The sequence below is a fragment of the Narcine bancroftii genome, chromosome 3 (assembly GCF_036971445.1).
Source record: "Narcine bancroftii isolate sNarBan1 chromosome 3, sNarBan1.hap1, whole genome shotgun sequence".
NCBI lineage: Eukaryota > Metazoa > Chordata > Chondrichthyes > Torpediniformes > Narcinidae > Narcine > Narcine bancroftii.
The window spans coordinates 1,224,836-1,245,026 of NC_091471.1; the positions used below are offsets into that span (position 1 = coordinate 1,224,836).

The 20,191-nt window shown below is 47.5% G+C and overlaps 1 protein-coding gene across 3 annotated transcripts in view; it reads right to left on the reverse strand.

The window, feature by feature from the left end:
* Nucleotides 1–20,191, reverse strand: part of fbxo41 (F-box protein 41) — a 218,086-nt gene that overhangs the window by 127,575 nt on the left and 70,320 nt on the right. For all 3 annotated transcript variants that reach the window (XM_069923315.1, XM_069923316.1, XM_069923317.1), the window contains one exon: nucleotides 765–838. In XM_069923315.1, the coding sequence (XP_069779416.1) occupies nucleotides 765–838 (74 nt within the window). The remainder of the gene's footprint in view (nucleotides 1–764; nucleotides 839–20,191) is intronic.

Here is a 20,191-nt window from a genome sequence, read left to right on the forward strand (position 1 = left end):
GTTGGGTGACCAGAACTGCACACAATGCTCCAAATTTGGCCTCACCAATGCCTTGTACAACTTCACTGTAACATCCTTTCTTTCCACCACTTCTCCACCCCCTTCTCTCTCTATTCACTGAGCCATCCCCCCTCCTCCTGTTTGCTGCTGTGCCCTCCCTCCCTTATCCACCTATTATCTCCTGCCTGTGGGACTGTGCTCCTCCCCCTCTACCATTTTGCTCCTAATTTTTCAAGCCCAAAACATTGGTTGTTTACCTTCACCACTGCTATATAAAAGACACTGCTTGCCCATCAGAGTTTCTCCAGCATCATGTTTGATCTCACATTTTCCAAGAAGCATCCCCCTTGAAACTAAAATGCATGCCCTCTCATACTTGGCATTTTTACTATGGGAACAAGATTTGAATTGTCTCCCCAATCTGTGCCTCAAATGTTCTTCAACTCTTTTCTCTGCTAGAGATGGAGTTCCTCTCTCTTTGTCCTTCATAACCGGGCAGCCCTCAAAGTACTGTGAACACTGTACAACCCTGATAGCCGCTTCACTGCAGACACCACACTTCTATCCATCCACCTCCCTTTCAGAAGTTAAAACACTTTTTTCACTTTTATCCAATTCTGAAGAAGGGTCTTTGACTTGAAACATTCACTCTGCTTTCTTGAACCACAGATGCTGCCTATCCGCCTCGGTTTATCAGGCATTGCCTGTTGAAATTAAACTCCAGTTGTCTGCTTTTATTAAGAACATGATTCAGTTTCTCATACCTGACATTTGGTAATGACTCCTGCTCAGATACAAGCGCATTTCCTCGGGAACTTCCACATGTGTCTCTTTCACCCTAGACCGCAAAGTATTGAAAGTCAAAATTAATCAAAATCTTCATCTGACCTTGGTGCCACAATTGTTTATAATTCTTCATTTGTGAAGAGGGTCACTGGGAAAGACAACATTTAGTGGGCCATCCTGATCAAGAAAAAAAAATCAGAGAAAATGTAAAGCAAAGAAGAAGGCATTATTGTGTGTGCGTGTGCGTAGTGTGCGCGTGCGTAGTGCGCGTGCGGTGTGCGCGTGCGGTGTGCGCGTGCGGTGTGCGCGCGTGTGTGTGTGTGTGTGTGTGTGTGTGTGTGTGTGTGTGTGTGTGTGTGTGTGTGTGTGTGTATTGTGTGTGTGTGCTGGTTTTACCACAGCAATCCACCCAGTGGATTCTTCTCTGCAGCCTTGCAAATTGTTCTCCATTTTATATTTATCAAAAACCACAACAGATTACCTCTGCTACTTCAGCAGGCAACGCAGCCTCAATGGGGAACATGCCCATATCACTAGATGGAAGGAGTGCAGTGCAGATACATATCTACTGTTGGGACTCTGGGGCTTAAAATATGGAGAGAATTTGCATAGGTTAAATCTTTAATCCATGGAGCGGAGGAGACTAAGAGGTGACCTTATAGAGGTTTGTATAGGTTAAATCTTTAAACCATGGAGCGGAGGAGACTGAGAGGTGACCTTAAAGAGGTTTGTATAGGTTAAATCTTTAATCCATGCAGTGAAGGAGGCTGAGAGGTGACCTTATAGAGGCTTGGATAAAGTGAATGCTCACTATTTCCCAGGGTAGAAAATTCTAGAACTCATGGACCTGTTTAAGGCAAGATGGGAGAGATTCAAGAGGAAACCTGAGGGGCAATTATTTTACTGAGAGAGTTGACCTATGTGGAATGATTTGCCAGAGGTAACAGATACAATTACAATATTCATGGGGCATTTAGACAGATATAAGGATAAAACCTCAGCGAAACCAAGGAGATGATTGTTGACTTCAGGAGGAAGTCATGGGAACACGATCCAGTCCTCATCCAGGGCTCAGTAGTGGAGAGGGTCAGGAACTTTAAATTCATGGGTGTTAACATCTCCGAGGATCTGTCCTGGAGCCTCCACATTGATGTAATCACCAAGAAGGCTTGCCAGCGGCTATACTTTGTGACTGAGGCGGTTCGGTATGTCACCGAAGACTCTTGTAAACCTCTACAGGTGTACCGTGGAGAGCATTCTGGCTGGTTGCATCACTGCCTGGTACGGAGGCATTAACTTTCAGGGCAAGAATAATCTCCAGAGGGTTGTTAACTCGACCTTGTGGCGGCTCGCCCACGCAACAAGCGATCTGGCTCACGGAGTCATGAGCAAGTCGGTGACAGATCTGACTGTGAGAGCTCCAGGTGCAGGGCAAACCCACAGCCCAGCGGCTGATGTCATAAAGGTCCTGGGAGTCACAAGCATCATCGGGTTCCGAGGGATTTAAACACGCGCAGCAGTTCTATTAAAGTCAGTTGGTTCATGCAACTACAGTCTGCAACATCACAAGCACCAGACTTCACTCCATTGAGACATCTACTTGAGGTGGTGTCTCAAAAAAGCAGCCTCTATCCTCAAAGACCCCACCATGTCCTCGTCACTCTGCTACCATCGGGGGAAAGGTACAGGAGCCTATACACAAGCACTCCATGGCACAAGGACAGCTTCTTCCCCGCTGCCATCAGCTTCCTGAATAATCAATGATCCAGAGAAGCCTTGCTTTTCGGTCACTATTGTTTTTTTATATAGCAATGTCGTAAGATGGTTATAATATGAACGTTTCTGTAATGTTGCTGCCACAAAACACCAAATTTCATTCTTGTTCATTACAATAAATTCTGATAAGGTTTAGACAAATAAGGCCCAAATGGGAGCAGACCAGGATGCCAGTCGATGTGGATGAGTTGGACAGAAGGGTCTTGTGATACTACAGATTCTATCACCATAGTGTCTACGTGCAGATGGTCGTGTAGGATGACTGTGATTGGCTGAGAGTGTAGCACCACCTACTGGCAGGTCTCAAAGAGTTGCTCCTAGCCAGACCCAGGTCATTCTGGACTGGTCGACCTACATGTGATATGCTCCAGTCTTTTGGTTAATAAAAGCCTTGGTTTGGATCAACGAGCCTTTGATTCTTTCAACGTACACTACAATTTTATTAACTAGAAAGTTTTCAAGGGATGGAGCATATGCTGCGACCGGAACGCCTCAACATCGACCCGCAGTCGGCTACAGCTCCGAATGACTTTAAGTACTGGGTGAGGAGTTTCGAAGCTTACCTGCAACTCTCTGACCCTGCCGTGGTGGAGGGCGGCCATCGACTACTAGTATTGATGTCTATGGTGACCCCGAGAATCTATGAGAGCATCAAAGACGCAGCCACTTACGCCGCAGCCATGAAGGTACTGAAGGGACTCTACGAGCGACCGGTAAAACAGGGTCTACGCCTGGTACAAACCAGCAACCAGGAGGTAACTGCCCGGTGAGTCCTGTAGAGCTTATCTCCAAGCACCAAGGGCACTGGGCAAAGCCTGTGCCTGCACAGACAGAACTGCTGCTGAGACCACCGACATTCTCATTCGGGATGCTTATGTGGCCAGGGTCTGATCAAATGAGGTGAGGCAGAGCCTGCTAGAGCACGGGGGAGAAAAGCTAGAGGACACGACCCGGATCACAGAAACAATGGAGGCTGTGGTCATAAGTATGGACGCTTACTCTCAGGGCTGAACCCCACGCTATGAAGTGAGTAGGATGCCCTCCCTCAACCCTACTATCCCACGGCCCACCCCCTGTCGGCCGCCGCTACACTGCCGAAGTACTACTTCTGCATGAGGGACAAGCACAGCAGGTTCCAGTGTCCGGCAAGGAGGGCCAGGTGCCAGAAGTGCCTTAAAAATGGCCACTTTGCTGTAGTCTGTCGCTCCAAAATGGCCACCGTCCAACACAGTGTCCCATGTGAGGCCCAACTGTCACCTTCCCATTCAAACATCTCTTCTCCAAAGCTCTCGTCCAATGAGAGTCAGGGCTCCATCGTGCAGCAGCACCTGACGTCACGGGGCAGGCGCTGAGTGCGAAAGGTACACTCCACCCTCACTGCGATGACGTTGGCCTGTTTGGACCTCCCACACGGAGCAACGACCGCCCAGGCCCAGACCCCGGCCCCGACTTCAGCAACCGTTGTCGCCAACCTGAGAACTGCTGCTGCCGCTACCGTTACTGCCGCTGCTGACCAGGAACCCGCCGCCGCCATCGACGCTGCCGATCTGGTACCCGACGCTGCTACTGACCCGGTACCCACTGCCGCTACCGCCAACGACTGCCCGACTGACCTCCCCACCGCCGACTGCAAGCCAGCGACCCCCAGCACTTAACGTTGGCTGGCTGACGCCCCCAACAGGCTGCAGGCAGCAGTCCCAGCTACTCGATGGTGACAGCTCCAGCCTGACTGCTTCTGTGACGTCACCACGCACATGTAGTGCACTTCAGGCCCGACGCTGCGTGATGTCACCATGCAAGACTTTACTGTTCCCAGCACAGGTCGCTGCATCAGTGACCCTGGACCAGGACTGCCCCCATCCCTTTACAAAAGCAATGGAACTGATTAAAGTGCATGGACACCATACCAATTGCTTATTTGACTCGGGGTCAACCGAGACAATCAACCGCTTCATGCTTCTGGATGCGTACCCCCTTCCACAGATCATGGATGTGATGAATCAGATCGCCCAATACCATGTATTTTCCACCGTTGACTTACGTTCGGCCTATCATCAGCTCCCGATCTGCTGAGAAGACCGATCTTTCACGGCCTTCGAGGTGAACGGGCGGCTGTACCAATTCCTCAGGCTACCCTTTGGGGTCACAAATGGTGTCACTGTTTTCCAGCGGGATGGTAGACCAGAACGGGCGCCAGATGCGCTCTCCAGGGGGACTTGCGCCAACATACAACTGGACAGGCTGCAGAAACTCCACGAGGAGCTCTGTCATCCAGGGGTCACTAGGTTCGCGCACTTTGTTAAAGCTCACAACCTGCCCTACACGGTAGAGGAGATTCGCTCCATGACCCGAGCCTGCCCGGTGTGCGCTGAGTGCAAGCCCCACTTCTTCCGTCTGGAGAACACCCATATCATCAAAGCCACCTGGCCCTTTGAACGTCGAAGCGTGGACTTCTTACGGTGGTCGACGAGAATTCTCACTTCCCGTTCGCTGTGACCTGCTCGGACATGACCGCCTCCTCAGTCATAGAGGCCTTGCACAGCATCTTCGGGTCCCCCAGTTACATCTACAGTGACCGTGGGTCCTCATTTATGAGAGCACTGAGCTGCGGCAGTACCTCCTGGAGCGTGGTATTGCTTCGAGCAACTATAACCCACTGGTAATGGGCAGGTCAAAAGAGAGAATGCCATCGTCTGGAAAGCGGTTACGCTTTCCCTCCGGTTCAATAGTCTCCCCATTGTTCACTGGTAGGACGTGCTCACTAGCGCCCTACACTCCATCTGCTCCCTCCTATGCACCGCAACCAATGCCACCCCCCATAAAAGGATGTTCTCTTTACCGAGGAAATCCAAATCAGGAACAACCATACCGGCATGGCTCACGGACCTGTCCTCCTGCGACGCCACGTCCAGTTCTCAAAGAACGACCCTTTGGTTGACCGAGTAACGCTGCTCCATGCAAACCCGCATTATGCATACATTGAGTACCCGGACGGGCGGGAGGACACAGTCTCGGTAGGGGACCTTGCTCAAGCCGGATCGGACCCGGCATCGCTCCCAATCCAATCTCTTCCAAATCCTTCACGCCTAGGTCATGTGCCTGAACAGAAGGATCAACACCACCCCGCCAACTCAGGCCAGACTGTCGACAACGCCGTTGGGGAATTGAGTGAGGCGGTGGCCGCACCCAGCGACCCCAATCCCAGCACCACGGTGGTCACGCTGGATGATCAGACCCCCTGACCGTTACAGCCCCATACCTCCTATTTTTAAAGCCCCTCCATTCACCCTGGGGTCAGTTCTCAAAGAAGGGGTGAATATGAAGGGGTGATTCTATCACCAATGTGTATATGTATATATTGTGGTATAGGATGGTCGTGATTGGCTGAGAGCATAGCCACGCCTACTGGCAGGTCTTAAAGGATTGCTCCTAGCCAGATCCAGGTCATTCTGGACTGGTCGGCCTACATGTGATACGCTCCAGTCTTCTAGTTCATAAAAGCCTTGGTTTGGATCAACAAGCCTTTGATTCTTTCGACGTGCTCTACAGGTCTGTTTCATGCTGGATCACGATGTCTTGATTTGAACCCTATGCTGCCTTAAAAATGCTTTTCCTCACATGACCATTAGTTGCTGGGAACAGTATTCCTCCATCGCAAACCTCTCACCATTTTATATCAATTCTCCTACAGCTTTTTCTTCTCCACAGAAAACAGTTCCCATATCACTGCAACTGTAGTCCCTCATCCCAGGATCGCTCCTCATCACTCTTTCCTCAGCCTCTCTTTAAGAGAGTCCAGTGAGCAGATGACGGAGGGCCAAGAGTTTATGGTGGGAACGTCTACAAGGAGATTTAATCAATGTGCCAGATGGCAGCTGAACAGGTTAGGACTTTATTCCCTGGAGCATAAAAGGTGCTTTGATCAAGGTATTTAAAATTATGAGGGGGATAGACCGAGTAAATGCAGGTCGGCAACACTTCACCACATTGGAGAGACCAGTCGCAGACTGGGAGATCGCTTCGCTCAGCACCGACATTCTGTTTGCAACCACAGCGACCTCCCCGTGGCCAACCATCTCCATTCCAGGCCACACTCCCACGCTCACATATCTGTCCATGGCCTGATGAACTATCCCACCCTGACAACCTGCAGACTGGAGGAACAACACTTTGTTTTCTGTCTGGGCCCCCTCCAGCCATATGGCATCAACATCAATTTCTTTACTTTCTGTTACACTTGCTCACCTTTTCTTTTCCCTCCATCTTTCCAGTTTTTCCAGTTCTCCCCTCCTTTACCGCTGCACCCACCCAACCATCCCTCCTCCCCCGATTGCTGCTGTCCCCTCACTCCTTTCTCCACCTATCATCTCCTGCCTTTGCCACCTTCCTCTTCCCCTCTTTTTGTTTGGATGCCTGTCGACATTGCAGGTGATCAAAGGATTGAATGTGGGGACATTCTCTCAAATGTATATATTTCAATGCAAGGAGCATTGTAAGAAAGGTGGATGAGCTTAGAGCATGGATTGACATATGGAAATATGATATTGTAGCCATCAGTGAAACTTGGTTGCAGGAGGGGCTTGATTGGAAGCTAAATATTCCAGGATTCTGTTGTTTTAGATGTGATAGAACAGGGGGAATAAAAGGCGGAGGAGTCGCATTGCTTATTATAGAAAATATTACAGCGGTGCTATGGCGGGATGGATCGGAGGGCTTGTCCAGTGAGGATACTTGGGTGGAAGCGAGGAATGGGAAAGGCATGAAAACACCTAATGCGCAGAGGGAATTAGAGGAGCAAATTTGTAAGGAGAGAGCATAGATGTGTAATAAATAAGGTGGTGATTGTAGATTTTAACTTTCCACATATTGACTGGGACACCCATACTGTAAAAGGGCTGGATGGGTTGGAGTTTGTCAAACTTGCTCAGAAAAGTTTTCTAAATCAATACATAGAAGAACCCACTAGAGAGGGGGCAGGATTGGATCTTCTATTAGGGAACGAGATAGGTCAGGTGACAGAGGTTTGTGTCGGGGACACTTTGGGTCTGGTAATCACAATACTATTAGTTTTAGGTTATTATGGAGAAGGATGGGGCTGGGCCTCAGGATGAGATTCTTGATGGGAACAAGACTAATTTCGACGGGATAAGAGGACAAGAGAGTGTGGATTTGGGAGAATTTATTTTCTTGGGAGGATATAACAGATAAATGGAGGATATTCAAAGGGGAAATTTTGAGAACAGAGTCGGTCTGTCCCCATGAGGATTAAAGAAAAAGTTAGAAAATATAGGCAGCCTTGGTTTTCAAAGGATATTTGGAATTTGGTTCAGCAGAAGAGGGATGTGAACAACGGGTGGAGACAACAGGGAATAGATGAGGTGCTTGAAGAATATAAAGTGTGTTAAAAAAATCTGAAGAAAGAAATTAGAAAGGAGATATGAAGCTGCTTTGGCAGGTAAGGTAAAAGTAAATCTAAAGGGTTTCTATAGGTACATCAAAAATTGGGCCCCTTGAGGATCAGAGGGGTTGGCTCTGTGAGGAGTCGGAGGAGATGGGGGAAATTTTAAATGATATTCTTTTCTTCAGTATTCACTAAGGAAATGAATATTGAGTCAGGTGAAGTGAGGAAATCTGGTAGTGAGGTCATGGAAAATACACAGATTAATGAGGAGGTAGTACTACCTGTTTTAATGAAAATCAAGGTGGATAAATCTCTGGGTCCTGTCACGATAGTCCCTAGGACCTTTAGGGAGGTTAGAGAAGAAATAGCGGGAGCTCTGACAGAAATATTTAACATGTCACTGGCCACAGGGGAGATGTCAGAGGTTTGGAGGGTAGCTCATGTTCCACTGTTTAAAAAGGCTCAAAGTAAACCTGGTAATTATAGGCCTGTGAGTGTGATATCGGTGGTGGGTAAATTAATGGAGAGTGTTCTTGGAGATGGTATATAGAGTTATATGGATGGACAGGGAATGATTAGGAGTAGTCCACATGGTTTTGTAAATGGTAGATCATTTTTAACAAATCTTAGAGTTTTTCGAGGTTACCAAAAAGGTTGATGAGGGGAATGCTGTGGATGTTGTCTATATGGACTTTAGTAAGGCCTTTGACAAGGCTCTGCAAAAGAGGTAAGGAAAGTTCAAACATGAGGTATTAAAGATGAAGTAGTGAAATGGATGCAACAATGGTAAGATGGGAGATGCCAGAGAGTAGTGGTGGAAAATTGTTTGTCGAATTGGAGGCTGATGAAGAATGGCGAGTCTCAGTGATTGGTACTGGGTCCATTGTTGTTTGTCGTATATATTAATGATCTGGATGATAGGGTGGTATATTTGATTAGTAAGTATGTAGATGGTATGAAGATTGGTGGTGTTGTGGACAACGAAGAAGATTTTCAAAGCTTGCAGAGGGATTTAGGCCATTTAGAGGAATGGGCTGAAAGGTGGCAGATGGAGTTTAATACTAAGAAGTGTGAGGCGCTCCATCTTGATAGGACAAATCAGGAAAGGTCGTACACGTTAAAAGGTAAACAATTGAGGGGTGCAGAACAAGGAGATTTAGGAATTCTGGTATATAATTCCTTGAAAATGGAGTCACATGTTGAAGTTGTATAGGGCATTGAGGAGGCCAAATTTGGAATATTGTGTGCAGTTTTGGTCACCAATTATAGGAAGGGTAACAACAAAATAGAGAGTTGTAGAGGAGATTTACAAGAATGTTGTTTGGATCTTCAGGTGTTGATTTACAGGGAAAGGTTAAACAGACTGGGACTTTATTCCTGGAGTGTACAAGATTGAGGAGAGATTTGATGGAGGTATTTAAAATTATGAGGGTCACATACAGTAAATGTGGGCAGGCTTTTTCCATTGAGAGTGGGAGAGATTCAAACAAGAGGACATGGATTGAGAGTGAAGGGGGAAAAGTTTAGGGGAAACATGAGGGGGAATTTCTACACTCAGATGGTGGTGGGAGTGTGGAATGAGCTTCCGGCCAAGTGGTAGAAGAGGGCTCAATTTTAATTTTAACAAAAAGTTCGATAGGTATATGGATGGGAGAAGTATGTAAGGTTATTGGCTGGGTGTGGATCAATGGAACTAGGTGGGAGAAGGTGTTTGGCATAGACTAGAAGGGCCAAACTGGCCTGTTTCTGTCTGTAATTGTTATATGTTTTGTAAAATGGTTAGATGTTCCCTTACACACACTTCTGTCATCTGTCCAGTCTTGTTCCCTAATAAGAGATCCATTATTGCATTCTCTCTTGTTGGTACCTCTAAATACTGATTGAGAAAACTTTCCTGAACACATTTGACAAACTCCAAACCATCCAGCCATTTTATAGTGTGGCCATCCCAGTCAATATGGGGAAAGATTATAGCCACTGGAATCGCAGTCCAGCCCTTTTATAGAGTGGCCATCCCAGTCAATATGGGGAAAGATTATAGCCACTGGAATCGCAGTCCAGCCCTTTTATAGTGTGGCCATCCCAGTCAATATGTGGAAAGATTATGGCCACTGGAATCGCAATCCAGCCCTTTTATAGTGTGGCCATCCCAGTCAATATGGGGAAAGATTATGGCCACTGGAATCGCAGTCCAGCCCTTTTATAGTGTGGCCATCCCAGTCAATATGGGGAAAGATTATGGCCACTGGAATCGCAGTCCAACCCTTTTATAGTGTGGCCATCCCAGCCAATATGGGGAAAGATTATGGCCATTGGAATCGCAGTCCAGCCCTTTTATAGTGTGGCCATCCCAGTCAATATGGGGAAAGATTATGGCCACTGGAATCGCAGTCCAGCCCTTTTATAGTGTGGCCATCCCAGTCAATATGGGGAAAGATTATGGCCATTGGAATCGCAGTCCAGCCCTTTTATAGTGTGGCCATCCCAGTCAATATGGGGAAAGATTATGGCCATTGGAATCGCAGTCCAGCCCTTTTATAGTGTGGCCATCCCAGCCAATATGGGGAAAGATTATGGCCACTGGAATCGCAGTCCAGCCCTTTTATAGTGTGGCCATCCCAGTCAATATCGGGAAAGATTATGGCCATTGGAATCGCAGTCCAGCCCTTTTATAGTGTGGCCATCCCAGCCAATATGGGGAAAGATTATGGCCACTGGAATCGCAGTCCAGCCCTTTTATAGTGTGGCCATCCCAGTCAATATCGGGAAAGATTATGGCCACTGGAATTGCAGTCCAACCCTTTTATAGTGTGGCCATCCCAGACAATATGGGGAAAGATTATGGCCACTGGAATCGCAGTCCAGCCCTTTTATAGTGTGGCCATCCCAGTCAATACGGGGAAAGATTATGGCCACTGGAATCGCAGTCCAAACCTTTTATAGTGTGGCCATCCCAGTCAATATGGGGAAAGATTATGGCCACTGGAATCGCAGTCCAGCCCTTTTATAGTGTGGCCATCCCAGCCAATATGGGGAAAGATTATGGCCATTGGAATCGCAGTCCAGCCCTTTTATAGTGTGGCCATCCCAGCCAATATGGGGAAAGATTATGGCCACTGGAATCGCAGTCCATCCCTTTTATAGTGTGGCCATCCCAGTCAATATGGGGAAAGATTATGGCCACTGGAATCGCAGTCCAACCCTTTTATAGTGTGGCCATCCCAGTCAATATGGGGAAAGATTATGGCCACTGGAATTGCAGTCCATCCCTTTTATAGTGTGGCCATCCCAGTCAATATGGGGAAAGATTATGGCCACTGGAATCGCAGTCCAGCCCTTTTATAGTGTGGCCATCCCTGTCAATATGGGGAAAGATTATGGCCACTGGAATCGCAGTCCAGCCCTTTTATAGTGTGGCCATCCCAGTCAATATGGGGAAAGATTATGGCCACTGGAATCGCAGTCCAGCCCTTTTATAGTGTGGCCATCCCAGTCAATACGGGAAAGATTATGGCCACTGGAATCGCAGTCCAGCCCTTTTATAGTGTGGCCATCCCAGCCAATATGGGGAAAGATTATGGCCACTGGAATCGCAGTCCAGCCCTTTTATAGTGTGGCCATCCCAGTCAATATGGGGAAAGATTATGGCCACTGGAATCGCTGTCCTGCCCTTTTATACTGTGGCCATCCCAGTCAATATGGGGAAAGATTATGGCCATTGGAATCGCAGTCCAGCCCTTTTATAGTGTGGCCATCCCAGTCAATATGGGGAAAGATTATGGCCATTGGAATCGCAGTCCAGCCCTTTTATAGTGTGGCCATCCCAGTCAATATGGGGAAAGATTATGGCCATTGGAATCGCAGTCCAGCCCTTTTATAGTGTGGCCATCCCAGCCAATATGGGGAAAGATTATGGCCACTGGAATCGCAGTCCATCCCTTTTATAGTGTGGCCATCCCAGTCAATATGTAGAAAGATTATGGCCACTGGAATCGCAGTCCAGCCCTTTTATAGTGTGGCCATCCCAGTCAATACGGGGAAAGATTATGGCCACTGGAATCACAGTCAAACCCTTTTATAGTGTGGCCATCCCAGTCAATATGGGGAAAGATTATGGCCACAGGAATCGCAGTCCAGCCCTTTTATAGTGTGGCCATCCCGGTCAATATGGGGAAAGATTATGGCCACTGGAATCGCAGTCCAACCCTTTTATAGTGTGGCCATCCCAGTCAATATGGGGAAAGATTATGGCCACTGGAATCGCAGTCCAGCCCTTTAATAGTGTGGCCATCCTAGTCAATATGGGGAAAGATTATGGCCACTGGAATCGCAGTCCAGCCCTTTTATAGTGTGGCCATCCCAGCCAATATGGGGAAAGATTATGGCCACTGGAATCGCAGTCCAGCCCTTTTATAGTGTGGCCATCCCAGTCAATACGGGGAAAGATTATGGCCACTGGAATCGCAGACCAGCCCTTTTATAGTGTGGCCATTCCAGCCAATATGGGGAAAGATTATGGCCACTGGAATCGCAGTCCAGCCCTTTTATACTGTGGCCATCCCAGTCAATATGGAGAAAGATTATGGCCATTGGAATCGCAGTCCAGCCCTTTTATAGTGTGGCCATCCCAGTCAATATGGGGAAAGATTATGGCCATTGGAATCGAAGTCCAGCCCTTTTATAGTGTGGCCATCCCAGCCAATATGGGGAAAGATTATGGCCATGGAATCGCAGTCCAGCCCTTTTATAGTGTGGCCATCCCAGTCAATATGGGGAAAGATTATGGCCACTGGAATCGCAGTCCAGCCCTTTTATAGTGTGGCCATCCCAGTCAATATGGGGAATGATTATGGCCACTGGAATCGCAGTCCAGCCCTTTTATAGTTTGGCCATCCCAGTCAAGATGGGGAAAGATTATGGCCACTGGAATCGCAGTCCAGCCCTTTTATAGTGTGGCCATCCCAGTCAATATGGGGAAAGATTATGGCCACTAGAATCGCAGTCCAGCCCTTTTATAGTGTGGCCATCCCAGTCAATACGGGGAAAGATTATGGCCACTGGAATCGCAGTTCAGCCCTTTTATAGTGTGGCCATCCCAGCCAATATGGGGAAAGATTATGGCCACTGGAATCGCAGTCCAGCCCTTTTATAGTGTGGCCATCCCAGTCAATATGGGGAAAGATTATGGCCACTGGAATCGCAGTCCAACCCTTTTATAGTGTGGCCATCCCAGTCAATACGGGGAAAGATTATGGCCACTGGAATCACAGTCAAACCCTTTTATAGTGTGGCCATCCCAGTCAATATGGGGAAAGATTATGGCCACTGGAATCGCAGTCCATCGCTTTTATAGTGTGGCCATCCCAGCCAATATGGGGAAAGATTATGGCCACTGGAATCGCAGTCCAGCCCTTTTATAGTGTGGCCATCCCAGTCAATATGGGGAAAGATTATGGCCACTGGAATCGCAGTCCAGCCCTTTTATAGTGTGGCCATCCCAGTCAATACGGGGAAAGATTATGGCCACTGGAATCACAGTCAAACCCTTTTATAGTGTGGCCATCCCAGTCAATATGGGGAAAGATTATGGCCACTGGAATCGCAGTCCAGCCCTTTTATAGTGTGGCCATCCCAGCCAATATGGGGAAAGATTATGGCCACTGGAATCGCAGTCCAGCCCTTTTATAGTGTGGCCATCCCAGTCAATATGTGGAAAGATTATGGCCACTGGAATCGCAGTCCAACCCTTTTATAGTGTGGCCATCCCAGTCAATATGGGGAAAGATTATGACCATTGAAATCACAGTGGACATGACAAAATAAAGGCGTTTCTCGAGTGAATCAAATGGATTTTCTCTTCATCACCATGCAACCTTTTAAAAGCCAGAATCACGCGCACGACACGCGCTGACGTTATCATGCACTGACATTACATGGCTGGTTTGAGAATTGTAGTGCCGTTATAGCGCCACTACATTCTCCTCCTCTCCCCACCCCAGCAAAAGTTTTGTGTTTTTCTGCGATGGACTGTTGGCTGCTCCAGTGGGGAAGACTTGTCCACGTGAGCTGGTTTAGGCCTGTCAATAGTGAAAGACTGTGGCTTCCCTCCAATGACCAAAATACAGGTTGACCTAGTTTGTCTCCTATAAGGTCCTTCATAGGGCGTCTATAAAGGTTGACCACATGTTCCCCTTTGGAGGAAGACATATTCGCAGTTTTTGAGATCTTCACGTACGATGGTGGCATTGGGGTCAATTTTCCTACAGTCTCCCTTAGCCTGCTCAACAGTTCCTCAGGATCATCGCTGGAGTTGGAATGGTAGGGGATGAACTCCCTTGGAACCACTAATGGTGCACTATACATGAGCTCCACAAATGAAGCTTGGAGTTGTTCTAATGCCCAGTTAAACCTAGGGCAGCTCATCACCCCAGTTCGGGCCCTCTAACCAAGCCATCAAGGCTGACTTGAGATGTCACTTAGGTAAAGGACAGGTTCAGTGAAAAAACACACAAATGCTGGAGAAACTCAGCAGGTCAAACAGGGCCTTTATGTAGCAAAGGTGAAGATACATCACCAACGTTTTGGGCTTATGCCCTTCATCAAGGTGTGGGGGGACATGAGAGATGACCGAAAAAAAGGAGGGGTGGTGAGGGTGGGAGATGATAGGCTGGTGGGGTGGGGGGGAGTGGGGAAGGAGGAGTCTAGGCTAGGTGGGGAGAGAGAAAGAAATTAGAAACTGGAATAACTAGTTAAAGGGGGGGATGGGGGGGAGGCAAGCTGATTAGTGGAATGCACTGGTAAACCAAAATGAGACATCCAGGAACTGAGGAACGCCTGACCACAAGTGTCTGTAGTAGTTTGACTGCCCTGTCCCTTTGGGACATACCATAATAAGAGTCCCTTTAAAGCGTCATACTTGCTGGTACGTGGTGGATCCTATAGGAAGTTGCCGACCTTCTTAGCGACGCCCTGGTCCAGGGCACTAACGAGATGGTAATAACGAGAGGTGTCCAGTTTGACTTGACGAAGGTGAAGTTGTACTTCAGCCTGCGGGAACCACAGTTCAGGCTCAGCTGCCCAGAAGGGTGTCAGCTTCACAGCGACGGCTGCAGAGTCCATGTTTGTCCAAAAAAAATTTTTGGACCCATCGGGGTCACCAATTGTGGCCACTGGGATCGTAGTGGACACGACGAGATAACCACACAAGGCGTTTTTAGAGTGAATCAAACAGATTTACTCTTCATCACCTGCACAACCTTTGAAAAGCCAGAATCACCTGCTCAACACGCTGACATCATCACACACTGACATCACATGGCCGGTTCAATGCCTCCTGGGAGTTGTAGTGCTGCCGTAGCACCACTACAAGTTAAAATCCCTCACCATCACAACCTATGTTTCCTGCAGCTGTCTGCTATCTCTATAACGATTTTCTCTTCCAATTCCCGCTGACTATTGGGCAGTCCATAATATAACCCCGTAAATATGACATTACCTTTCCTGTTCCTCAGATCCACCCATATAGCCTCAGTAGAGGAGCCCTCTGGTCTGTCCTGCCTGAGCACAGCTGTGATATTTTCCCTGACGAGAAATGCAACTCCTCCCCCTTTCAATTCCCCCCCGCCCGGCCCCCCCCGCCCCGCCCGCCCCCAGTTCTATTGCATCTAAAGCAATGGAAGCCCGGAACATTTAGCTTGCAGTCCTGACCCTCCTATAACTAAGGGTCACGATGTCATAATTTCCAGTTATTGGTCAATGGTGGTAGTTTAATGAACAGAGCAACTTGGAGCTAAACTTGGCTCTGCAAATACGAGGGTACAGAAAAGAGCAGATGTTGTCTTAAAGACCTTTGACAAGATCCCACATAGAAGCTTAGTTTGGAAAGTTCAGTCATTCAATTTTCATTGTGAGGTAGTTAACTAGATCGGACATTGGCTTTATAGGAGAGGCCATAGAATATAGTAGTGGATGATGGCCACTCAGACTGGAGGCCTGTGACGAGTGGGCCTCAGGGATCGGTGCTGGGACCATTGTGGTTTGTCATCTTCATCAATGATCTGGATGATAATGTAGTCAATTCGATCAGCAAGTTTGAAGATTACACTAAGATTGGAGGTGTTGTGGACAGTGAGGAAGGGTAACCAAGATAGGAGTGAATAGATTGAAAGAGTTAGAGAAGATTTACTAAGGATGTTGCTGGGACTTTAGGAACTGAGCTACAGGGAAAGGTTAAACAGATTAGGACTTTATTCCTTGGAGTGTAGAAGAATGAGGGAAGATTTGATAGTATTTAAAATTATGAAGGGGACAGACAGAGTAAATGTAGGTTGGATTTTTTCCACTGAGGGTAGGTGAGATATAAACCCGAGGACATGGGTGAGGGGTGAAAGGGGAAAAGTTTAAGGGAAACACTAGGGAACTTCTTCACACAGACAGTGATGGGAATATGGAACGAGCTGCCAGCTGAGTGAATATGGGCTTAATTTTAACATTTAAGAGGAATTTGGACAGGTACGTGGATGGGAGAGGGATGCAGGCCAATGGAACTTGGCAGAAAAATGGTTCAGCACAGATCCAATAGCTGAATTGCCTTTTTCATGTGCTGTAATGTTGAGGCGCCTGCAAGCTCACACCAAGACACAAGAGAAACTTGTCCGTGAACTACTCTTTGCAGATGATGCCGCTTTAGTTGCCCATTCAGAGCCAGCTCTTCAGCGCTTGACGTCCTGCTTTGCGGAAACTGCCAAAATGTTTGGCCTGGAAGTCAGCCTGAAGAAAACTGAGGTCCTCCATCAGCCAGCTCCCCACCATGACTACCAGCCCCCCCACATCTCCATCGGGCACACAAAACTCAAAACGGTCAACCAGTTTACCTATCTCGGCTGCACCATTTCATCAGATGCAAGGATCGACAATGAGATAGACAACAGACTCGCCAAGGCAAATAGCGCCTTTGGAAGACTACACAAAAGAGTCTGGAAAAACAACCAACTGAAAAACCTCACAAAGATAAGCGTATACAGAGCCGTTGTCATACCCACACTCCTGTTCGGCTCCGAATCATGGGTCCTCTACCGGCACCACCTACGGCTCCTAGAACGCTTCCACCAGCGTTGTCTCCGCTCCATCCTCAACATCCATTGGAGCGCTCACACCCCTAACGTCGAGGTACTCGAGATGGCAGAGGTCGACAGCATCGAGTCCACGCTGCTGAAGATCCAGCTGCGCTGGATGGGTCACGTCTCCAGAATGGAGGACCATCGCCTTCCCAAGATCGTATTATATGGCGAGCTCTCCACTGGCCACCGTGACAGAGGTGCACCAAAGAAAAGGTACAAGGACTGCCTAAAGAAATCTCTTGGTGCCTGCCACATTGACCACCGCCAGTGGGCTGATAACGCCTCAAACCGTGCATCTTGGCGCCTCACAGTTTGGCGGGCAGCAGCCTCCTTTGAAGAAGACCGCAGAGCCCACCTCTCTGACAAAAGGCAAAGGAGGAAAAACCCAACACCCAACCCCAACCAACCAATTTTCCCTTGCAACCGCTGCAATCGTGTCTGCCTGTCCCGCATCGGACTGGTCAGCCACAAACGAGCCTGCAGCTGACGTGAACTTTTTACCCCCTCCATAAATCTTCGTCCGCGAAGCCAAGCCAAAGAAGAAGAAAAAAGAAGAAAGAATGTTCTATGGAGGCGTATCTGATATATAGGTAGATTAGTCCAAGAGAATTCCTTGAAGAGTGTAGGGAATGTAGGAGCCACGTGAAGAGTAAACTATGGAGGGCTAAAAGAGGCCATGGGAAGACTTTAGCACACTACAGAACCCAAAAAGATATAAGGAACAAAAGGGTCATGAGAGAAAGGAGGTCCCCTTCAGGATCAGGAGGGAGGATGACATGCAATGTCTGAGGAGAGTGAATGTGTTCACTGTGAAACAGGATCAGCAGGAGTGGGAAGTGACAAACTAAAGACAACTTCAGGCAGCTCTACCTCAGAAGTGTTTGCAGTCTTTGATCGTATCGTAAAACCAGTTAACCAGAATTCAAGCAATCGGCAAAGAAATCACAGAAAATGAATAGGTAAAATATATCGAAGTTTAAAAGTGGCGTGTCTCACGAATCACGCAATCGCAAGCAAATAGAAAATTCACTTATCTGGTATGTACTAATCCCCATAGGTGCCACATAATAGGGATTTTACTGTATTAAGCTGACATAGTTGAAGGCAGCATATATCGACAGTCCACATTCTATGTTGGAACCAGGGTCAGAGGACCAGTCACACCTTTGCCAGTCAGACCACTTGTACTATCATATGAGGTTGGGCCGAACTGTCAGCCCTCCAGACTGCTACGTAGCAGGGCAGTTCCAATCAGTCAACACCTTCCATGGTTCGATGACTGAGGTGGGAGTTGGTGGGGGGAGCGGTCACGTACCTTTGTCAGAGGATGAGAGTGAGTGCAGGATCACTCGTGGCGGTGAGCCAATGAGAAAGTCAGAAGCATTTGGCGAGGTGGTGTTTGGGGAGTTGATGAATGCAATGTTGTGTCTAGAGAATAATTTTAAAAGGTCAACTTCATGGTGGCTGGAAGAAATGAGTAAGGGTATTCTTCATTTGCCTGTCAGCTGTGATAAATCAGTGCTGTTACAGTTATATATTTGGAGTTTAGTAATTAACTTGATAAGGACCCACCTGGTAGATTGATTTAAAAACATTTGACAAACTCCAACCCATCCAGCCTTTTTACAGTGTGGGAGTCCCAGTCAATAATTGGAAAGTTAAAATCTCCCACGATCAAAACCTTATGTTTCCTGCAGCTGTCTGCTATTACTCTACAGATTTGCACCTCCAATTCCCATTGACTATTGGGTGGTCTATAATACAACCCCATGAGTGTGGTCGTACCTTTCCTGTTCCTCAGCTCCACCCATATACTCTCATTAATAGGGGATTGAAATCAGGAGTAGAGGTCATGTTCCAACTCTACAAATCTCTGGTAAGACCATAGTTAAAAAAGTATTGTGTTCAATTCTGGTCACTTCATTACAGGAAGGATGTGGAAGCTATCCTTTAGTTTGCCCTGCCTGAGCACAGCTGTGATATTTTCTATGACAAGCAATACCATTCCCCCCCCACCCCCGTGCTATGAGTCTAAAACAATGGAAGCCTGGAACATTGAGCTACCAGTCCTGCAGCTAAGCTTCATTGATGGCCACAATGTCATTATTCCATGTCCCAATCCACGCTCTAAGCTCGTCTGCCTTTCCTTCAATTCTCCTTGCATTGAAATAGATGCACCTGAGAACACTTCCACCACATACAACCCGTTGAATCTAGCGGTGCATGTAATTTTCACATCATCTATTCCTCCTCCACTCCTCTAACTGCTCTGGCACTCTGGTTCCCCTCCCCCTGTAAATCTAGTTTAAACCTTCCAGAGCAGCACTAACAAACCTTCGTACAAAGATATTAGCCCCCCTCCGTCCCATCAGAACAGGTCCCACCTTCCCTGGAAAAGCCCAATGATCCAGGAGTTTGAAGCCCTCCCTCCTGCACCAGGTCATTAGCCACGTGTTAAGCTGCATTATCCTCCTATTTCTAACCTCACCAGCACGTGGCACAGGTAGCAATCCCGAGATCACAACCCTGGAGAGTCCTGTCCTTCAACTTCACACCTAACTCCCTGAATTCTCTTTGCATGACCTCATTACCCTTCCTATCCTTGTCATTGGTCCCTACATGGACCATGACATTTAGCTGCTCAACCTCCCTCTGAAGAATGTGGGAAAAAAATTTGCTTTTGTTTACTCTAATTTTGTAAACCTATCAGATCTTCCTTTATTTTTCTACGCTCCAGGGAATAAAGTCCTAACCTGTCCAACTTTTCCCGGTAACTATTTTCTTCAAGACCTGGCAACATCCACAACATGTGTGCAGTATCGTTTTCTACATCAACTAGAGAAGGGGTTGTGTTGGATCTGCTATTAGGGAATGAGATAGGTCAGGTGACGGAGGTGTGTGTTGGGGAGTTCTCGGAGTCCAGTGATACTATTGATTTCAAAATAATTATGGAGAAAGATAGGTCTGGACCCTGGAGAAAGGCTAATTTTGAGGAGATGAGAATGGATTTGGAAGGTGTGGACTGGGATAAATTGTTTCATGGGAAGGATGTAGAAGGAAAATGGAGGGCATTCAAAGGTGAAAGTTAATAGTATTAAGTTAAATATTG